The 20201-nt window shown below is 41.8% G+C and overlaps 2 protein-coding genes across 2 annotated transcripts; both read right to left on the reverse strand.

Annotated features, from left to right (window-relative positions):
• Positions 1–3188: 3188 nt before the first annotated feature.
• Positions 3189–4545, reverse strand: LOC118493103. Its single transcript, XM_035991697.1, has 2 exons — positions 4519–4545; positions 3189–4108 (listed from the first exon to the last, which is right to left on the reverse strand). Exon 2 carries the CDS (start codon positions 4100–4102, stop codon positions 3368–3370), a length of 735 nt encoding a protein of 244 aa, XP_035847590.1. The 5' UTR covers positions 4103–4108; positions 4519–4545; the 3' UTR covers positions 3189–3367.
• On the reverse strand, positions 4133–5993 carry LOC116059063 (N-lysine methyltransferase KMT5A-like). The gene is made up of 4 exons (XM_035991617.1): positions 5890–5993; positions 5562–5724; positions 5257–5448; positions 4133–4157 (listed from the first exon to the last, which is right to left on the reverse strand). Exons 1-4 carry the CDS (start codon positions 5990–5992, stop codon positions 4133–4135), a joined length of 483 nt encoding a protein of 160 aa, XP_035847510.1. The 5' UTR covers position 5993.
• Between the last annotated feature and the right edge of the window lie 14208 nt (positions 5994–20201).

Below are 20201 nucleotides of genomic sequence, written 5' to 3' on the forward strand. Positions count from 1 at the left end.
GTTACACAATTTGAAACACGTAACACAGGCGCTAATGGATCCAAGAGTGTATCTCGTAAGTTACCCCACTAATAATGCCCAGAATGATACCAAACTTCTACAGTAGTACAAATAGGTTCTGTATTCATAAAACAAGGTATTAGAAAGTTTGTAAGTACACCAGGAGTTTATTTAAATAGCACTTGCCTGATGGCTTCTACTCTCTGCTGCTAGCGCTGGTAGCTAGCTCTCCGATTCTCCTCCATTAGTTGTAGCTCCCCGTCCATGTATTCAGGCACAAATAGGTACGGACGACCTTCGAAATTGAGCCACTCATTGTCGCAGTCGATGCTCACCTCTGACTCTGCCATTTTCTTGATCTATTCTGCTGTTCTCTCGCTTCTTCCTTGGTAGCCTCTTCCGGCAATAGATGTGCTCTGTGCATGATGTCGCGCGATACCACAGTACCAACCGAGAGGAGTATCCATCAGGCAAGTGTTATTTAAATATACTTCTGGTGTAGTTACAAACTTTATAATGCCTTGTTTTATAAGTACAGAAACTATTTGTACTACAGTAGAGGTTTGGTATCATTCCGGGCATTATTAGTGGGGTAACTTACGAGATACAAACGTGGATCCATTAGCACCTGCACTAAGCCATTCGGCTGATAATGCTTACTCGCCCAATGTTAGACCAAGGGAAAAAAAGCTTATTGGGGGGGGGGGGGGTTGTTTGGCTCGATGTGATGGTGCAAAGGACCCTAGGGTGAAATTACTCTGAACCATCACTTTAATGACAATTTAATGTAATGTTAACACAAAAAGCTAAAGTTTGATAATTGGGCCAGTCATGACATATTTATGACATATTTAAGATTATGTTATCTAGGTTAATGTCAAGTTGTCATTACAAAGACATTGACAGGTTGTATTGTCTTGTTTAATGTAAAGTTGTCATAACACAGAGATTGTTGTCTTTGTTAATGTCAAGTTGTCATGACAAAGACATCTTGGACAATGCTAACTTTGCATTAAAAGTGTCATAATTTACAGATTGACACTTAATGACAACAATCAAAATGACTCCTTCATGTTCATGATAGGTGTCATGTCATAATAATGACGGTGTCGTGTCAGTCTTATGCACACCCCTTCAAATAAACCAAAAAGAAATAACTTTTACACTATTTGCTTACAACTTTATTTTTGTAAGCAATTATCCTGTTATTATCCTGAGCCATTCTCAGTTCTTAAGAACCTCTGGTTCAGCCCCTAAACATTTCTCACAGTCTCTTTTTGCAGGAACAACACAGGACGTAACGAAGCGGCTCATGTGCCTTTGCACCGCCTGCACCTCTTTCTTGTTCCGGGGCGTTTTTTTCTTCCAGGTAGCTGTACCTTGAAGTGGTCAGGAAAACAAATGTGTAATTGGATAGATAAGGAGGTGTGCTGGAATTCTTATCCTATGTTCTGAATCATACATCAATATATATGCCAGCTTCTACAGTAAAAGTAAAGTTAAAGTTAGTATAACCCTATAGAATTACATTGTCAAACACTGATTGTGCATCCTTCCCCTTGGACTGAAATGACCACTGGGGTAAAGGAAAAGAAGGATAGGATTTGAAGTATTACCTATAAACCAGCGCCATCCATCCCTCCATCACCTCCTCCGTCCTCCTGCGTTCCTCCTCCCACTGTTACCACCATGGCCCCTGACACCCCAAGGAGGCCACGCAAGCGCCAGAGGGAGGATGACCTGTTGGCATTTCTTAGGGAGTCTGAGGCAGCCTCCCAGGCGGCCTCCCAAAAACGCCACGCTGAGACCCTGGCACAAATTAAGGAATCCCAGGAGGGCTTCCAGAGGTTGCTTGCCCAGATGGTGGAGAAGATGTAAAATTATTTTGTTTTTGTATTTCTAAATTTTTTTTGTTTTGTTTTTATTTTGTCATGTTAATGTATGTTGGTATGGGTTGAATTGTTTACATGCCGTTATACAGTTTATTTACTTTACTGTTACTAGATGAGATTTTATGAAATGTAATATCATATATTGTTTATTTATACTGAAAAAACAGGAAAGTTGAGGAACACCTGATAATTATATAAAAAGCCTTTTTTAAATTTTTTTATATATTTATCAGGAGTGCTTCAACTTTCCAGTTTTTTCAGTGTTATCCTGTGTGTTGTTGTTTTGTCAGTGGCCCAGACTGCCAGGATAGTGTTTGTGAATGACCCAAAAAAAATGGAAACAAAGCACAGTTCTGTGCAATTTAAATTATTTTAAGTCATTTCAATAAAATATTGTTTCAATATTAACCAAGCCTTCATGGTTGAATGTTACCAGTCTTTTCAGTTACAAAAAACACCCCACTGGCCTGTGAAGCATGATGAAGCATTAAGTTAAGGTTTAACACTTTGTATTACAACACCTAGAAATACATGAACATTACATCAAATGATATAGCACTACTCTACTAAGAAAGAACATACTTTAAAGTTATGTTAGGACTAGTCTAACTCTGTGGGTTTTAGGTTTAGGCCAGTTCTAGGTACGACTTACCGGCAATTTCCACTGGATGTGTAACGGCTCCGGAACGTCGACGGAGTCATTAGGTTTCCATTAAAGTCAATGTGTGTATTTCCACTGACTGCGGAACGGCTGCGTCCCTACTCCGTCCCTACTCCGTCCCAGCTCCGGCGGTCCCAGCCCTCCGAAGCAGATACGCAGAGCTTCTATTTTTGCCGGACGCCGGAGAGCTCTGCAGCAATTCAGCACACGGCAGATAGTGCGGGACAGGAAGTTGAGCACAGAAACAAAATAAAAATCTGGTTATTTTTCAAAGTAAAATATAGCATGCTCACGGCGGATCATATTTCCCTGCACTACACCTTGAAAACACACTACTCCTCTGGATGGAAACAAACTGTTGTTGGTTTTGTGGTTCTATTCTACGTGAATTCGCAAGATCTCATGGGTCCTCGTGACTACAGCTGTCAGTCATGGCTGCAGCCGTGCCACAACAAATCCGGACCTAGTGGGTATTGACGGACGGCGGAGCACACAGCCGTTCTGCAGCGGAGCCGGTCCGCAGACGTTCTGCATCCAGGGGAAATCCACAGTTAAAGGGGGAGAAAATTGACACTGAAACCGTTTAAAAGGTGTAAAAACACAATAGAAATGTATTAGATGACATTAGTCACAACTACTCGTTGCCATCCTCCTCTCTTGGACATCTCTCTGGGTGTTCATCACAGCCATTCACAGCTCCAAGGGCAAGGTTGTGCAAGAAGCATGCAGCCATGATAATAATTACCATAACATCCATCCTGGTGTTCTGCAGGTCTCTTAAGTGCCGCCATTTGCACTTCATCCTGCCAAATGCCTACTCAACAATGACCCTCCCCCGACTGATGTTGAAATTTTGCTGGTGGTCAGCATTGGTGAGGGCCCCGTTGTCACGCTTTGGTGTTATAATGAAGGGGAAGGCCTGACCAATATAGGCACTGTCCCCAAGCAGACAATAGTCCACCATCTTCTCCTGCCATTCCGTGTAAAAAGTGGAGCCCCGCAGATCATGCACCCTGCCTGGTGGTCCAGCAAAGATGTCAATGAAGCGGCCTTCATCATTGACAATACCCTGGAGGAGGACAGAGTAGTAGGACTTCCTGTTGATGTAATCCCTTCCTCTGATGGTGGACTCTGGACTCTGATGTGGCAACCATCTATTGTCCCAATGACTCCATTGAGGCCAGAGATGCGCTGGAAGACAGGAAGACATCCTCTTCTCATAGCCCCTTGGCCAAGATACAAAGTTTGTGCCAATCCCTGACATGATGGTCAGCACTTGAAGGATGGCTCCGTGCGTCCCTGACTTGGAAGCATTACATTTATCAGATATTTCTCTGTAGCTGTTCTGATTGGCCATAAACCAGAGAAACATGAGGACCTTTTTGGGAACAGGCAAGGGGGGAAGTCTATGGCTGTGTTTGCTGTGCAGGCCGCCCTCCTGAAGCAGTCCAAGGAGCTGCTCAAACCTGGCTCTTCTGATGGCTCTTCTCTTCCGGAAATGGCGGGCAAATGTATTGTCATCCATATCCAGCATGAGCTCCCACTCCATTCCAGACTTGAGGATGAGCTGCTGTCTGGACTAGTATCCAGTTGATACCACAGCCCTACGTGAATGAGAAAAACAAATAGAGATAAAAAAAAAAACTGCTGTTAATACATACGTCTTTTAACTCATGTAACAGTGCGTCTACTACTTTTCGCTGCGTTCGCCAGCAAAGTTTGCATCTTGCACAAGTTGTCAAAAACATGCATTAAACATTACCTTAAGCCTTTAAGTGCATCTATTTATAACGACAAAAAAACGTTCAGTAGAAGAGCAACACTGCAAGGAGTTCAATATCCCCTTTAGCGACGTCGCCACTGTTGTTTTTAGCCCATTTCCTGCTAGCTAGCGTGCTAAAATGATCTACTATAACGCGGCTCAAACGTTTTCACTTGATTAAACATACTGAAATATGAGCATACCTTCTGCGTCTTGTGTCCTCTTCCTGGAGTTCTTCCTCCATGTTGTGTAGGTGAAGCACATACTCGGCCAGTGCTACTGCAACAACAGCTTTCCGGGTGGCGTCCATGTTTTTCCGAGGGCCATGTCGGTTCGTTGAGAATAATAGAACGCAGCATTATTACTGAAGTTTCAATTAGGTACAGTCACTTGTACTAGTAATTACATTGTAACACACAATGTAACAGTTTCTTGTTGGGACCAGTTTTGTCCAATGTTTCACACACAGTTTCTACTCAGACAGTGACCAAATGTGTGCTGTGGGGACGTCGTCAGTGTCCAGAAAACACTGATAATTAACCAAGAAATTAAACTAAGAAAGATCTGCCCTAAGTACCCTACTGTCATTAACCTTCTAGATGCATTACAGTAAACTGTTGAGTGTACTAATTCATAATAGAGTACATGACATTACATTTCCTTCCTCTTCTTAGCTACTTAAGACCACAAAAATACCAAAACCTGACATAAAGAGACTGTAGAATGAAATCTGAAGTGATGAACATGAATGCACAAATCCAATCTGATCACTAACAAATAACAGTGCAGGGACTCTGGTTAAAAAGATCTGATTTGCCTGCAGTTTCAACATAGTCTTAGATTGATATCTTCTGAAAGATTCATATCCTAATCAATTCAAGACATTTTGATACATTTTGCAATACCATGGGCCATTGTGTACTGTGTAATGTGCAACATACTTTTGTTCTCCATGGGCTGTCTTCACCCCCATAGTCATACGTAATTCCTCTCCTTCTTTAATGTTGTTGAGAGCAAATAAACAAAGGTGGGGGTGTCTGTTAACTTCAATTTTCTTCATCCTACAGTTTGGATATCTGTGCTCCTTATTGACAAGTCGTCCAAATGACCCGTCTTCTCTCGAAGCATCAATACTTAAAATGGAAACATGAGAAAGGAGGAAATACAAACATCACAATATATCACCACAAAATCAGTGCCTCACTTAGATAGTATAGTATAGTATAGGTACAACTTGAAGTCTTACCACCATGTTTTCCCTTTCCACTTAAACACAAACATAAAAGCAGCACATGACGGGTGGTAAAGTTGTCGTCTTCCCGGGGATTCTGCGTCATTTCTAATATCTCCCCTGTATTCTACAACAAAATCTCCTTTGCAAATAGAGGACTTTGCAAATACACCACGTCCTGTGAAAGACAACAAAAGCATTTTCAACAGAACAGGACTAGGTCTAGACCTTAACAAATAGTAGCAAATTTGAAATTTGAGACATTCTGCATTAGATGTTCATCAACTAATGATTATATACATTATAATTATTATCTGATAAATCACATCAGACACCATCTTACCTTTAACTGCATTGATGTACTTCACCTCTAATTTGGATGTCTTGTCAGACTTCGAAAGAACATAGTGAGTGGCATCCTTAAGGGGGCTGATCCGTGGTGCCATTTTTATACTGCAGGAAAATGTTTAAAATTGCATTAACCCTTTATGGGGCAAGTTACCATATTTAGTCACTTCTGCACACATTCAAAATGCCCTCCCCCTGCCTCCATTTGGAGTTGTAGAGTCATGTGGTTTTCTCTCAGCCAATCAGGGGATATCAAGCTATCTGACAGATACTGACATCATGGCATCTGACCAATCAGGCCTGGAGCACCTCAAACACAGCCATCTTGCAGAAATCATAAATATTGCTTTTTTGAACCTGGCTTCTCCCACAGCTATGGTAATAACATCATAACTAAACATGGTAAGTTGATGTAACTCACAAATTATTTGGTAGAATAGTTGTGTTAAAGATTGAGATTGTTATTTGCATAGCATTTCTAAAAATTTGCTTAATTTTTGGTTGAAAGCTAAATGCACCATATTTGATCATGTGCTCTGTTCACCTAAGACTAGCATGAGTGGCACAAGTGTCCATTTATAGACATATGCCTTATGAATGTATGTTTTTTATTATAGTTAAATGGCATTCACAGTTGCTTATTGTTAGTGTGAGGCCTAGTACTGTGTGAATTGATTTTAATTACTCAAAATTGGTTTGTGATAAAACACAATTATGAGCAAATAGGTGGTTCTAACAGTAATTATAATTGTATTTTCTGTTTTTATTGTGTTTTTATATTTTCTATGTCAATACTCTTTTTTTCCAGTAGATCTACATTACACTGTTACTGTTTTCCTTAACAAATAAATCAGAGTTGGCTTAATGTTGACTTAAAAGCATATTCCTTTTACAGCTGTCTGCTCACCTCTTTTATGGGAAGAGGGATACCGTTGTTGTTCCCGTAAACCCTGCCAACAGCGATGATGATAGCTCAGAGGAAGAAGACAACGATGTGGCAGATCCCGACTTCCTTCCACCCACCCACAACCTGGACATTGATGTCCTTTCTGCCAAAAGGAAGTGTGTGCGGCCTGCAGTGGAGGTGCTTGTAGATGAGGACCTGGATGAAAATGAGGACCTGGACGAAAATGATGACAATCAAGAGCCGGCACCAAAAGCAAAGAGGCCCACCAACAAAAGGAAGCCAGAACCCCGGCGAACCCTCTGGAAGAAGGTTGACCTGGACAACCCACCCCTGCCTGAATACCAGCACATTCCCCATGACTTCATCCAAAGTCCATTTGATTATTTCAGCAGTTACTTCAGTCGCGAAGTACATAACATATCAAACCACCTTATGTGCAACCCAGATGAACAACACCACCTTTGCCACCACTGAGGATGAAATTATGAACTTTATCGCTATACTCATCTACATGGGGATTGCTGAGCTGCCCTCCGTTGATGACTACTGGGCAATGGAGACCAGGGTCTCGCAAGTTGCAAACCTGATGTCATCCAAGCGGTCCAAGTTATTGAAGAGGGTTGTCCACTTCAATAACAATGCTCAGATCCCTGGTAACAATGGCCGCTTTTTCAAAGTCCGTCCATTGTTCAACTATCTGGTTACTGCCTTCAGAAGACAGCCAGAGACCCCCAAGCTGTCTGTTGATGAGGTGATGGTTGCTTACACCTCTACTGACTGCTGGTAACCTGAGGCAGTACATAAAATCCAAGCCAGACAAATGGGTTTTTAAATTATTTGCCAGGGATTCTCAGGATGGCTTCATTCACATCTTGATCCTATACCAAGGGCAGACTACACTTGAGGCCCACAGTGTCCCACTGACACCTGAACAACAAGTCATGGGTGTCACCAGCCAGATAGTCTCCGTCTTGGTCAGCACCATGTCCTCCTCCAGCCCAAAAACCATCTTTGCAGACAATTACTTTAGTGGCCTAGAGATTGTGCGATACCTCAAGAGCAAGAACTGCCGGTAACAGGAACAGCCAGGGACAACAGGACTGGCAATGCTCCACTCAGGCCCATCAAAGAGATGGAGAAGAAGGCTGTCTCTCGTGGTACCTGTGACTACACCACCAGTGATGATGGGATTCTGATTGTCAGGTGGAAAGACAACAAGGTTTTCACTCTGATTTCAACTGACATGGGGGTATAGCCTTGGTCCTCAGTCTACAGGTACTGCAGTGACACCAAGAGAAAGGAACAAGTGAGCTGTCCATATCTCATCAAGAGCTATAATGCAAACATGGGGTTCAGTTCAGTTCAATTTTATTTATATAGCACGTTTAAAAACAACCATAGTTGACCAAAGTGCTTAACAAGGTCCAAAATCAAAGAGATAATATACACAAACAATACACAATATACAATACAAAATAACCAACAGTAGAAAAAAGGTCAAGATGTCAAAGCTCAACTTGATTTGAAAGCCAACGCATAGTAATGGGTCTTAAGCAAGGACTTGAATGTTTCAATGGTCCGAGCTGTTCTTACATGAATAGGTAGCCCATTCCAGAGGTTTGGAGCAGCCACTGCAAAGGCTCGGTTACCTTTGTTTATTAACCTGGATCTGGGCACATCGAGGAGCATCTCATTGGACGACCTTAGTGCTCTGACAGGTGTGTGGACATGTAAAAGCTCTGATAAATAAGAAGGCGACAACCCATTTAAGATCTTGAAAACAATTAATACAATTTTAAATTTGATCCTGAAACAAACAGGAAGCCAGTGGAGCGCGGCCAAAACCGATGTAATGTGGTCGCACTTTTTGGTCCCAGTTAAAAGTCGAGCTGCTGCGTTCTGGACTAACTGTAACCGACGAAGGGATGACTGATCCAATCCAACATACAAAGAGTTACAGTAATCTAAACGGGACGTAATAAATGCATGTATGACTCTTTCAAAGTCTTTGCATAGCAGGTAAGGCTTAACCTTAGCCAAAAGTCTCAGCTGAAAGAAACTGGTTTTCACAACAGAGCTAATCTGTTTGTCAAATTTAAAAGCACTGTCAAAAATCACACCCAGATTCTTGGTAAAAGGTCGAATATGGGAACCTAAAGTACCAAGAGCATCAACACAGGCACTAAAACGTACAGCGCGACCAAACACAACAATTTCAGTCTTATTATCATTGAGACAGAGAAAATTCTGATCCAACCAAATTTTGATATCACTCAAGCAGTTCAACAAAGGCTGGACAGTGTCCTTGTCATTGTTTTTTACAGGCAAATAGATTTGTACATCGTCTGCAAAACAGTGGAAAGAAATGTTATGTTTCTTTAAAGTGGACCCTAAGGGCAGCATGTACAGAGAAAAGAGCATGGGTCCCAAAATGGAACCTTGGGGGACCCCACAAGAAAGAGGGACAGCAGATGAAGAGCAATTCCCAAGGTGGACAGCAAAACTCCTATCTGCCAAGTAAGATTCAAACCATTTTAGGGCTATGCCCGTAATGCCAACACTTTGTTTGAGTCGGGATAAGAGGATAGAGTGCTTGACCGTGTCAAAGGCAGCAGTCAAATCTAAGAGCACTAAAACAGCAGATTTTCCTGAGTCAACCGCTAAGAGAAGGTTGTTATAGACTCTTAGAAGGGCAGTTTCAGTACTGTGGCGGGGCTTAAAACCAGACTGGAACTTTTCATAAATACTAAAATCATCTAAAAATGATTCTAGTTGATTAAAAACAACCTTCTCCAAGACTTTAGATAAGGTGTAGCCCACCTAAAATGCACAGGGACAAAGTATTGTAATTGCTGTGATTCTCCATTCCCCTAGATGGCGCTGCTTCATGTTTGTTGGCTGAGCCAATCTATGTTGTGTAGCTAAAGAAGATGAGCGACTCTTTTTTTTTTTTTTTTCCCTCTCGTCAAGTGAATCGTTAGATGAAGACAGAGTGAGATAAATATAGTGAAACGGACCACTTAACACACAGGAGGAATCCATTTCAGTATTAATATTAGCTAGTAAAAGTGGCAAGAAGCCTTAGTATTGTGAACTGCTGTTTACACTTTGTTTTTTTCCTTTGATAAGTTTAAGAATCTCCGGTGAGTACAACAGGAGGGAAACTACTTGCTAGCATGTTTTGATACTGCTTTTGCTATTCAAACAGTTGTCGTAGCCAATTCACTTTAATAGCCAAACCAAATCCTGATTCCTAGTGCTTAAATATCATTAATACAGGTTATTGTGATATTCTCACTGATGCTTTAAGTTACGTTAGTTACAAAGGGAAGTTTAGAAATAGGTCTAAAATTAGACAAAACTGAAGAATCCAGATTTTTCTTTTTTAAAAGTGGTTGCACGACAGCATGTTTAAAAGCAGCTGGAACACACCCTGAGCTGAGAGATGCGTTAACCAAGGATAAAATACTGGGCCCAACAGTGTTAAAGACATCTTTGAGTAAGCGGGCAGGGATACTGTCCAGCAGGCAGTTTGCAGGACAAAGCTGCTTAACTACGTCCGAGAGAACGTGTAATGTAATTGGCTCAAACTGCTGGAAGACAGTTGGGCATAAAGAAGGAACAGAGGGGTCACTGGTAAAAGCAGGGGATGAAAAGCTCAGGCCAACAATTTTATCTATGAAGTGTTTCAGGAAGTTTTCACACAACAGGGAGGGATTGACAAGAGTGACATGCTGGTCAGCCTCTACCGCACTCCCTTGAGAGCCAAGAGATGGTACATGCGGCTCTATGCATAAGCCATTGATGTCAGCCTCACTAATGCCTGGATAATGTATAGACGTGACAGCAAGGCTCTTGGTGTGAATGATGGCCTGTCACTGAAGAATTTCAGGATCCAGGTGTTCAAGACGGCCAGTAGCTCAAAGTCAATGACATCTCGTCCCCGCAGGAGCTCAGCACCACTGCCAGGCAGCTCCAGCACTTTTATTATTTATTTACTTCTTATTTGGTAATATTTTGACTGTTACTGTTGTAACAAGTGGGCTATTATCGGTTCCAGAAACGGCTTCGAACTGAACGTTATGTGTATGTGTATTTGTTGAATATGTGTTTTTCTTGTATGACAGTCAAGCCAGTATCAGTACCTCAAGACAGAGATGTCTCTAAATAAATGTTCCTTGCAGTTTTTGTGTTTTTCTCATATTTAAAAAAAATCACTCTCTGTAATTTTTTTACCCTAGACGGGCAAGTGCTTATATATGGTAACTTTATTGACCTTGATTTGCAATGCAAAGATGAAAAATATTGATAACGTATAATAATGTCCTGTACCATCCCCCATTAGCTTCCTGGGGTTAAAATTTAGAATTTCCAAAGATTTCAATGAGTGCCCTATAAAGGGTTAAATTAAGTTTGAGTGATTGTGTGAATGCTGATTCAACAGCATTCACAGAATTGCTATTCTTTTCTTTATTATTATTCTTATTCTTCTTATTATTATTCCGCTCCTTCTTCCGTACGTTTTTTGGTCTTCAACTACCTCAGCATACTTTCAGCTAGAAACACCCTTCAAATATCAAAATGTTAAGCTCTTTCAGCACATGATGGGACTTCAACGGTTACCAACAAAATAAGTGATAATCAATCTGTATTTATATTGTGAAATACAAACAAAAAAAAACAGACAGGATTTCTAGTCCCTCCCTGTTTAGTCAGCCAGCCAATTTGAGCTATAGCTTTGTAGAGACCGTGGGTTTTCCTAAACTGAAATCCCGCCTGCACATATAAACACAATATGATGTGACAGATGGGAACAACAAACATTGAAATTGGTCCAGTATTAAGCAAAAACGCTATGAGCAGCAGCCGCAAACTGGGCTGTAATGTAATCCTATACAGTAGGATGTGCACTGCAATTCCGTCCACTAAAAGTGCTGTTTGTGTCACTGACAGGCTCAAATTGTCATAAGTCACAACATTATGGAAAGGATCCCTAAAAAGATTGAACTTTTTCAAAAGAGTAAATTCCTCTTTTGTAAACAAGAAACTGCTCTGAGTTTGATATCGCTGAATCCACCACACTCTATTTAAATAAACAATACTTTGAGTGTGTATAGAGCCAGCATATTTTCACATTTTATTCAGTAAAGTCTGTGTTAATTTCCACCAAACCATAGTAGTGATTGTTGGAAAAGGGAAAGAAAAAAGAACCCCAGCTTTTGATAGTTTTATTTTGTTCCTGTTGACTTTGAATGTGTGTATTTTTCAATGCTAAAATTACTGTTTATTTACATAAAGCCTGGTGGGTTCCAAGCGAGCTAAGCCAATATTTAAACACTGCAGACGACTGATTGGTCTGAGAAAACTGTAGCCAACGTACTGCATCATGATAAAAAAACAGGTTGTTTAAACAGTCAATCACCAATAGCGGGCCCACCCCGTTCAGTGAAGCAGATTCACTGTAGCTTTCTTCTCAGTGTAGTAATACGATTATTGATAAAATATTTAACTGCTTTCCAGTCATTATTCGCAAGGGCTTGAGGTTCTGCCGTAATGCAGCGCTGACAGTCAAATTTTCCTGGAACTTGGTTCATCACAATGTGTGTGTTTTTTTTTTGTTTTTTTTTTAATGCCTTTCAACTGCACATTCCTCAGGTGTCCAGCTTCTTTTTTGGTTATCTAAGTAGGCATAACAGAACATTTTATAGGTTTAAGAACTTTATCACATAGTAATCCATTGCTGCACTGACTTGGTTCAGGGAACATAAAGGACTCTCCCACAGTCACTTAGAAATATACAGTTCTATTCTCTACAACTGTTGTGGATGTTCTGTATCTTTGGTGACCTAACTAAATGAGTGGCTTATACCTGTCAAAACCCCAAGCAATGGGTATGATGTGGGTTATGAAACCTGGGTTCAATCCACCCTGAAAAATAAGGTATAATTAAAGCTTATTACCTTGTTCATTGTTTCACCCCTAACTAACCTGGGGTAGAACAAAACATTAACTTTTTTTATGTTTCATAATTTTTACATGTCCCCTTTTTTAAATGGATGGTCAAAATTTTACTTTTTACTGCAAAAGTTGTTAAATACATCAATGAAGGGATACACGACAGTGAGCAGAAAAGTGCTAGCGCCTCCCCTGAAGTTAACCCCATGTCATTATCTACCTACAAGGGTGTTGGGATTTAACCCTATAAATGCTGGATAGTGTGTGTATTGGCTGCTTCAGGGCTCCTATCAAAGAGCACGCGTCACCAGGTGGAGTTCAACTTTTTACTCAGTAGTGCTTTACAGGCAGTCACAAGCTGTACATTGTTGCATGTATGAAAGAAGTTTCTGAAATAAACCCAAAAAGGTACATTAATGTAACAGCTGTTATAACTACTAACAGTGGGTTAGTAATCACTTATAGTAACAAACGCTGAAATAAAATGTACACTTTCTGTCACGATTCAGCTGGAATTAGCGAGGCTTGGACCTAAATGCAGTTCAAAACAAAGTTCAAAATTTATTAACAAAACTACAAACAAAAGAGTCCAACGGGTAGGCAAAACTTACTCGACAAATAAATACACGGTAAGCGTACCAGGAAGCAGGACAAGAGTAGCCACGACAGGTCAGGACACGAAGATACAGAACAGCACGCAGCAGCAAACACAGCAACAGAATGAAATGATCAGACAAGAGACAAGGGAAAACAGAGAGACTAAATACACAGGGTAATGAACACTGACAAGGGACAGGTGATACAACAGGTGGAACAAATCAGGGTGGGGCAGAACAATAAAAAAAGGCGGGAAACAAACAAAGACAGGAAGTAAGATAGACAAGACAAGGGAGACAAGACTGACTACAAAATAAAACAGGAAACGGAACATAACAGAAAAACAAGACTACCAAAATAAGAGAGAACAAAAAAAACAAAACCCTGACAGTACCCCCCCCCCAAGGGACAGATACGAGATGTCTAGGGCATGGGGAACTAGTGGCAAAAAGGCCTGGGGGAAAACAGAGGGCCTGAGAGGCCTGGGGGAAACAGAGGGCCACTAGGGACAGGGAGCAGAGAGGCGCAGCACAGATGAGACCCCTCTGGCGGCCGGGCAGGACGGCAAAGGCAGAGTCCATCAGGTGGCCGGCAGGACGGCGAAGGTGAAGACCCTCTGGAGGACAAGCAGGTCGTCGAGGACTTACAGGAGACCAGCGACAAAGGCGAAACTCCTCTGGCGGCCGAACAGGATGCCGAAGACTCTCGGACGACTGTCGATGAAGGCGAATCCCCTCTGAAGGCCGGCGGCGAAGGCGAAACCCTTCTGGAGGCCGGCGGCGAAGGCAGAATCCTTCTGGCGGCTGTCGCTGAAGGCAAAATCCTTCTGGAGGCTGGCGGCGAAGGCGAATCCCCTCTGAAGGCCGGCGGCGAAGGCGAATCCCCTCTGAAGGACGGCTGCGAAGGCGAAATCCCTCTGGAGGCCGGCGGCGAAGGTGATATCCCTCTAGATACTGGCGGTGAAGGCGAAATCCTTCAGAAGGCCGGTGGCGAAGGCAAATCCCCTCAGAAGGCCGGAGGCGGAGGCGAATCCCCTCGGGAGGCCGTCCGCGAAGGCAAAACCCCTCTGGAGGCCGTCTGCGAAGGCAAATCCCTTCTGAAGGCCGGCTGCGAAAGCGAAACCCCTCAGAAGACCGGCGGTGAAGGCGAATCCCCTCGGGAGGCCTTCTGCGAAGGCGAAAACCCTCTGGGGACCATCCGCGAAGGCAAATCCCTTCTGAAGGCCAAGCAGGTCTGCGGCAAAGGCGAAACCCCTCAGGAGTATAGGCAGACCGAGCAGGAGAAGGGGCAGCTGGGCTGGAGACAGGCGACGAGTCAGCTGGGCTGGAGACAGGCGTCGGGTCAGCTGGGCTGGAGACAGGCGTCGGGTCAGCTGGGCAGGAGACCCCTTACGAAACAACCATATATTGCAATATACTAGCATTTATATTGCAATACATTAGAAAATATATTTCAATATATGAGAAACTTCCTCATATATTTGAAAATATATAGCAATATATGGGTGGACAACCTATTGCTATATATTGTTTAATATATTTTAAAATACATTGATATACAAACAAAACTGTATTACATTATTGCATGTATGTTTATTGAACAAAAGTATTTTTTTACAAGTTAAGCAATTAAGCTCATGCATAGGTTGACAGAGCTAGATCAACAATAGTCTAAATCACATTTTTGCATGACATTCATTATATTTTACATTATATAGCTATATGGATGGACCATATATGGCTGTGTATTGATTCATACATATGGATGGACCATATATGGCTGTGTATTGATTCATACAATTTTTTTAAATCTTTGAGTCCACTTTTTATACCCCCACATGATGTTTCATCATCAACATTTTATTCCTCCACACTGGAACGTGGAGGTATACATGCATAAAGGTTGGAATAATGTGGCAGATCAACTAACATACATTTCCTTTTGAAATCCATCACATCAAAAACCTTTCCTGCCCTGTAACACTCTTTTCAAGCAGACTACATTTTCTAAATTTAGCACTGAACTGTGTGTTTTGTCATACTGTCTTCCAACAGCAAAACATTTTCTTTCATCAAGTCTCTCTATCACAATGTAATAATACACAGTGATTATGTGTCCATTATCCAACAAAACAGTGAAGCTGTTCCTTTTCATTACTCTAGTGAACTGCTCTGAGTAATACAGTTCTCCTTTGACGAAAGTTCTACTGAATATTTTCACAACTGTATCCGTGGTGACTGAAAGTTTCTCTCTCATAGCCAGTATCTCTTCGTTAGTAAGTTTTCGTACATAGTGTATACCAAGGGTCACAACTTGATCTGCTACTCTTTCAAACTGTTTCAGCTTTTTTTCACCAGTCAAGTTGTTATACAGCTGTATACATCTAGGCACAGCATTTCTCAGTGCATTGTTTTTCAAAAGAGGTAACACTTGTCTAAATGTGAATTGTTTCATTATTTGTAAGGGAACACACTGGGTGCCATGAAACATCTTCAGTATCTCCCCATTAAAAGACTCAAAAATATATCCTGAATGTGCCCACAAAGGTCCCCAATTTCTCACAGAGTCCGGCAAATGAAGACATAAATGTACATTAAATGACACATTTTCCTTTCCATACAGTGTTTCAAACTGTTTGACAAACTCAACAACTAGTTTCTCACATCTTTTTAACCCCTCTGATGTGACAGTGTCCTTACATAGCAAGAACATGAAGGTGACAAGGATTAACCAGTGCTGGTAAAATGCATGGGGTAGTATTCCCTTTAGCACAAAGATGCTATAAAAAAGTAACCAGTTCTGCCATTCACTAGCTTTCCAAAACTTCCTTTGTTGAAAAGAGTGGGGCACTCTTGTGATATTGCAAGGTGGTTTAATTCTCAAGAGTTGTTGGTTGAGCTCAGGAACACGATTACCAATATAGTATGGCTCCTCATGGTTTTCACTATCCAGCCACATGCTTGTCATTTTCCGAACAACTCAGATGTACATTATGCATATGATCAGGAGGCATTCCTGATATCATGTCAAAGTGTGGGATGTTGACAAGACATGTGGGCCCCTTAATGCCCCTCACAGATTGTGTGGTACGCACAGCCTCCCTTGCATCATTTAGGGTCGAAGCATGATCCCTTTTTGGAACATCTCTGTATGGATAAACCCTAACAGTTCCATTTCCCTTTGGAACTTGTTCACCAGGATGTAGGCAGAGGCTGCACCCATACTGACCATTACATTGGGTCATGTTTTGCAGAATGGGCCTGGCAACTGAATCACACATCATAACAGCTGCTATCACTCTACAATGATTCATAATGTTGTTTCTGTGTAACTTGAAGCCAACAGTTGACAATGACTGACACTCTTTTGTGAATGGTTTTAAAAATGTATTAACATTTGGCTTTTCAGTACCAAACCATAGGCCACAAAGTAAAACATTCTCTTTACGGACATGATAAGGAAGCTCGTTTACCATCCCTTGTAATGGCCAAATTCCATACTGGGATGATTTGAATACCGGAACTCCATCACAATTTAATGTTAAGGAGAATGCATGAGGACTATCTAGTGGGCCACCATCTTTGTTCAGATTATGATACATTTTACCACAACATATGTCATCATAATCTTCTGAATTGCATGTGCCACTTCCTGACTTAAGACTATATACTGTAGATTCAAATAGGGATTCTTTTAGATTGAATAAATCACTGTCTCCTTATTTTTGGTGTTATTCTTAAAGATATATCTGTCTACATTCTTAGGGGATATCTACAGATGTAGTATAGATAAACAAAAGGATCTGTGAGTTAAGACACCAGGAGAAGAAAAAGTCCATGGAACTGTAGGACTGACCAAGGCTGGCCAATCGGAGCGGGTCTTGATATGTTAGCATGCGGGATCCATACCACTGCACTAAAGGACTGCTGCTGTTTTTTCCTTTGATGGATTGGTCTGTTTTTGTTGCACTGAAGACTTTTTTATTTTATTACAATGGACACTTTTCCTTTTGGAAATGTTTTATTTATGTTTTGAAGTATTTTTGTTCATTTATATTTGTTGTTGTTGCCATCTATTGGAACACATAGAAATATAAAATTTAAAAAATAAAAAAAAAGAATGCACATCCCTACCAGCAAACCAGTTTGCCATTTGCCGAGCACATTATGTGTACATAAGCTTCAGATGGAACCATGGTGACATGCCTTTCATTCTGTTTGTTCTCAGGTCAATGTCCCTTCAGCTGCTGCTTTTGATATAAACCTCATTCAGTTCATGTGAACTATATTGATGTCTTATTCAATCTATTATATTTTTTTATATATATATATATGACATTGTACATTATATAATTTCATATTAACATGTATACAATATATAAAATGATAATTATATATATATTTAATATCAATATATTTCAGACATATGTTTCCATATAAATCTGATTATATTATCTTGTACATTGCAGTATATTATATCATAATTTTACATATATACAATGCCTCTTCTAATATATAATCTCATAATGTGGGACATATTTCAATACACATACCAATATATTAAATAATATAAATCAATATATTTCAGACATATATGTTCCCATATAAATCTGATTATATTATCTTGTACATTGAAGTATATTATATCATATAACTTTACATATATATTTACATATATACAATGCCTCTTCCAATATATAATCTCATATAATGTGGGACATATTTCAATATACATAACAATATATTAAATAATATAACACTATGTATTTATTCAATATATGAAAACGGCAATAATTGCAGTATTTTCCCATATATTGCAATATAACTTACATATATATAATATATTATTATATAATATATGATATAATATATTACTATATAAATTTCACAATATATGAAGACATGAAATATATTGTCACGTCATATATTGAGAAATATATTTTTGTTGCGTAAGGGACAGGCGACGGGTCAGCTGAGCTGGAGACAGGTGACGAATCAGCTGGGCCAGTGTCTGCCAATAAGGTAACAGGATCAGGAACAGGTAACAAGGCAACAGGATCAGAATTCTGCAAATCCACCGACAGGGTAACTGGAGCAGAAGTCGGCCGTACTACCGACAAAACATGGGGGGCAAGAGTCGGTCGGACCGACAACAAAGGCAAAGTCTCTGGGGGGCAAGGCAAAGGCAAAGTCTCTGAGATGCCGAAGACGGGTGAAGTCTCAGGGGTACCGGGGAAAGACATAGTCTCTGAGATATCGGGCAACGGCAAAGTCTCTGAAGTGCCGGGCAACGGCACCGTCTCTGGGGCCGTGGTCAATGAAGGCACTGGGAGACTGGTCAGCTGAGGCTCTAGAAGACTGGTCAGTGCAGACTCAGGGAGAACGGTCGACGTAGACTCTGGGAGGTCAGTTGACGTTGACGTAGACTCTGGGAGGTCAGTCGACATAGACTCTTGAAGAGCTGTCATCGAAGACTCTGGATGACTCTTGAAGAGCGGTCATCGGAGACTCTGGACAACTGGACGTCAGCTGAGACTCTAGAAGGCTGCACATCAGCGGCGGTTCTGGGCGGCTGCACATCAGCGAAGGTTCTGGAAAGCTGCACGTCAGCAGCGGTTCTGGGCGGCTGCATGTCAGCGGCGGTTCAGGGCGGCTGCACGTCAGCGGCGGTTCTGGGCGGCTGCACATCAGCGGCGGTTCTGGAAGGCTGCATGACAGACCAGGGTCAGGAGAGCTGCACGTCAGCCTGGGAAAATAAGGGTTGCACGTAAGCTCTGGAACACTGGTAACACTGGTCAGCTCTGGAACACTGGTAAGCTCTGGAACACTGGTCAACTCGGACTCAGGGTCGCTGGAGACCTCGGGCTCAGGAACACAGGTCAGCTCAAGCTCAGATACACAGGTCAGCTTAAGCTCAGGAGCACAGGTCAGCTCAGGCTCAGATATACTGGTCAACTCAGGTACACAGGTCAGCTCAGGTCCGACAAGAGGTTGATGCAGGGCATGGCGCTGGGAGCCATGTTTTCCCTTCCTCCGTCTTCGGCCTCCACGAGTCCCAGAAAACACAGCCAGACGGGTCCCCTCAAAGGACTGCTTGCTGTTGGGGGTGCCCGCCAGACAGGCAGCAGTTGAGCAAACAGAAAAAAGTTCCGGGGAAGCAGGCGAGGAGGCAGGCTGGGTCAGGAACAGAGAACCAGTAGCTAGGAAGCTAGTAGGCCGTGAAACAGGCAGGCTGGTTGTCTGCTGTACATGAGGCTCGGAAAGGCTGTCTGGCTTGGAGACAGAGAGGCAGGTTGGCTGCTGAAACTCAGGAAGGCTGACAGGCTTAGAGACTGGAAAGCTAAACTCCTTTTCAGTAGCCTGCCAGCGAGCCTCCATGATGCGCCTAGCAAGGGCAGGATCCTCCTCATAAAGCCCGCGAAAAAATTCAATCATGAATTCACCACTAGAGTCCAACGGGTGAATGAGAGGCTCAAAAACTGCTGGGTCCACTTGTGGTCGGATCATTCTGTCACGATTCAGCTGGAATTAGTGAGGCTTGGACCCAAATGCAGTTCAAAACAAAGTTCAAAATGTATTAACAAAACTACAAACAAAAGAGTCCAACGGGTAGGCAAATAAATACAAGGTAAGCGTACCAGGAAGCAGGACAAGAGTAGCCACGACAGGTCAGGACACGAAGATACAGAACAGCACGCAACAGCAAACACAGCAACAGAATGAAATGATCCGACAAGAGACAAGGGAAAACAGAGACCAAATACACAGGGTAATGAACACTGACAAGGGACAGGTGATACAACAGGTGGAACAAATCAGGGTGGGGCAGAACAATAAAAAAAGGCGGGA

This window comes from Sander lucioperca, chromosome 14, assembly GCF_008315115.2.
Source record: "Sander lucioperca isolate FBNREF2018 chromosome 14, SLUC_FBN_1.2, whole genome shotgun sequence".
In the NCBI taxonomy this organism is placed as follows: Eukaryota; Metazoa; Chordata; class Actinopteri; order Perciformes; family Percidae; genus Sander; species Sander lucioperca.

Coding starts and splice junctions, on each gene's coding strand:
- LOC118493103 (XM_035991697.1), bottom strand. CDS start 4,102: ATGGAGTGGGAGCTCATGCTGGATATGGATGACAATACATTTGCCCGC.
- LOC116059063 (XM_035991617.1), bottom strand. CDS start 5,992: ATGGCACCACGGATCAGCCCCCTTAAGGATGCCACTCACTATGTTCTT. Junction 5,725..5,889: donor GTACATCAATGCAGTTAAAG/GTAAGATGGTGT, acceptor TGTCTTTCACAG/GACGTGGTGTATTTGCAAAG. Junction 5,449..5,561: donor TGGAAAGGGAAAACATGGTG/GTAAGACTTCAA, acceptor TTCCATTTTAAG/TATTGATGCTTCGAGAGAAG.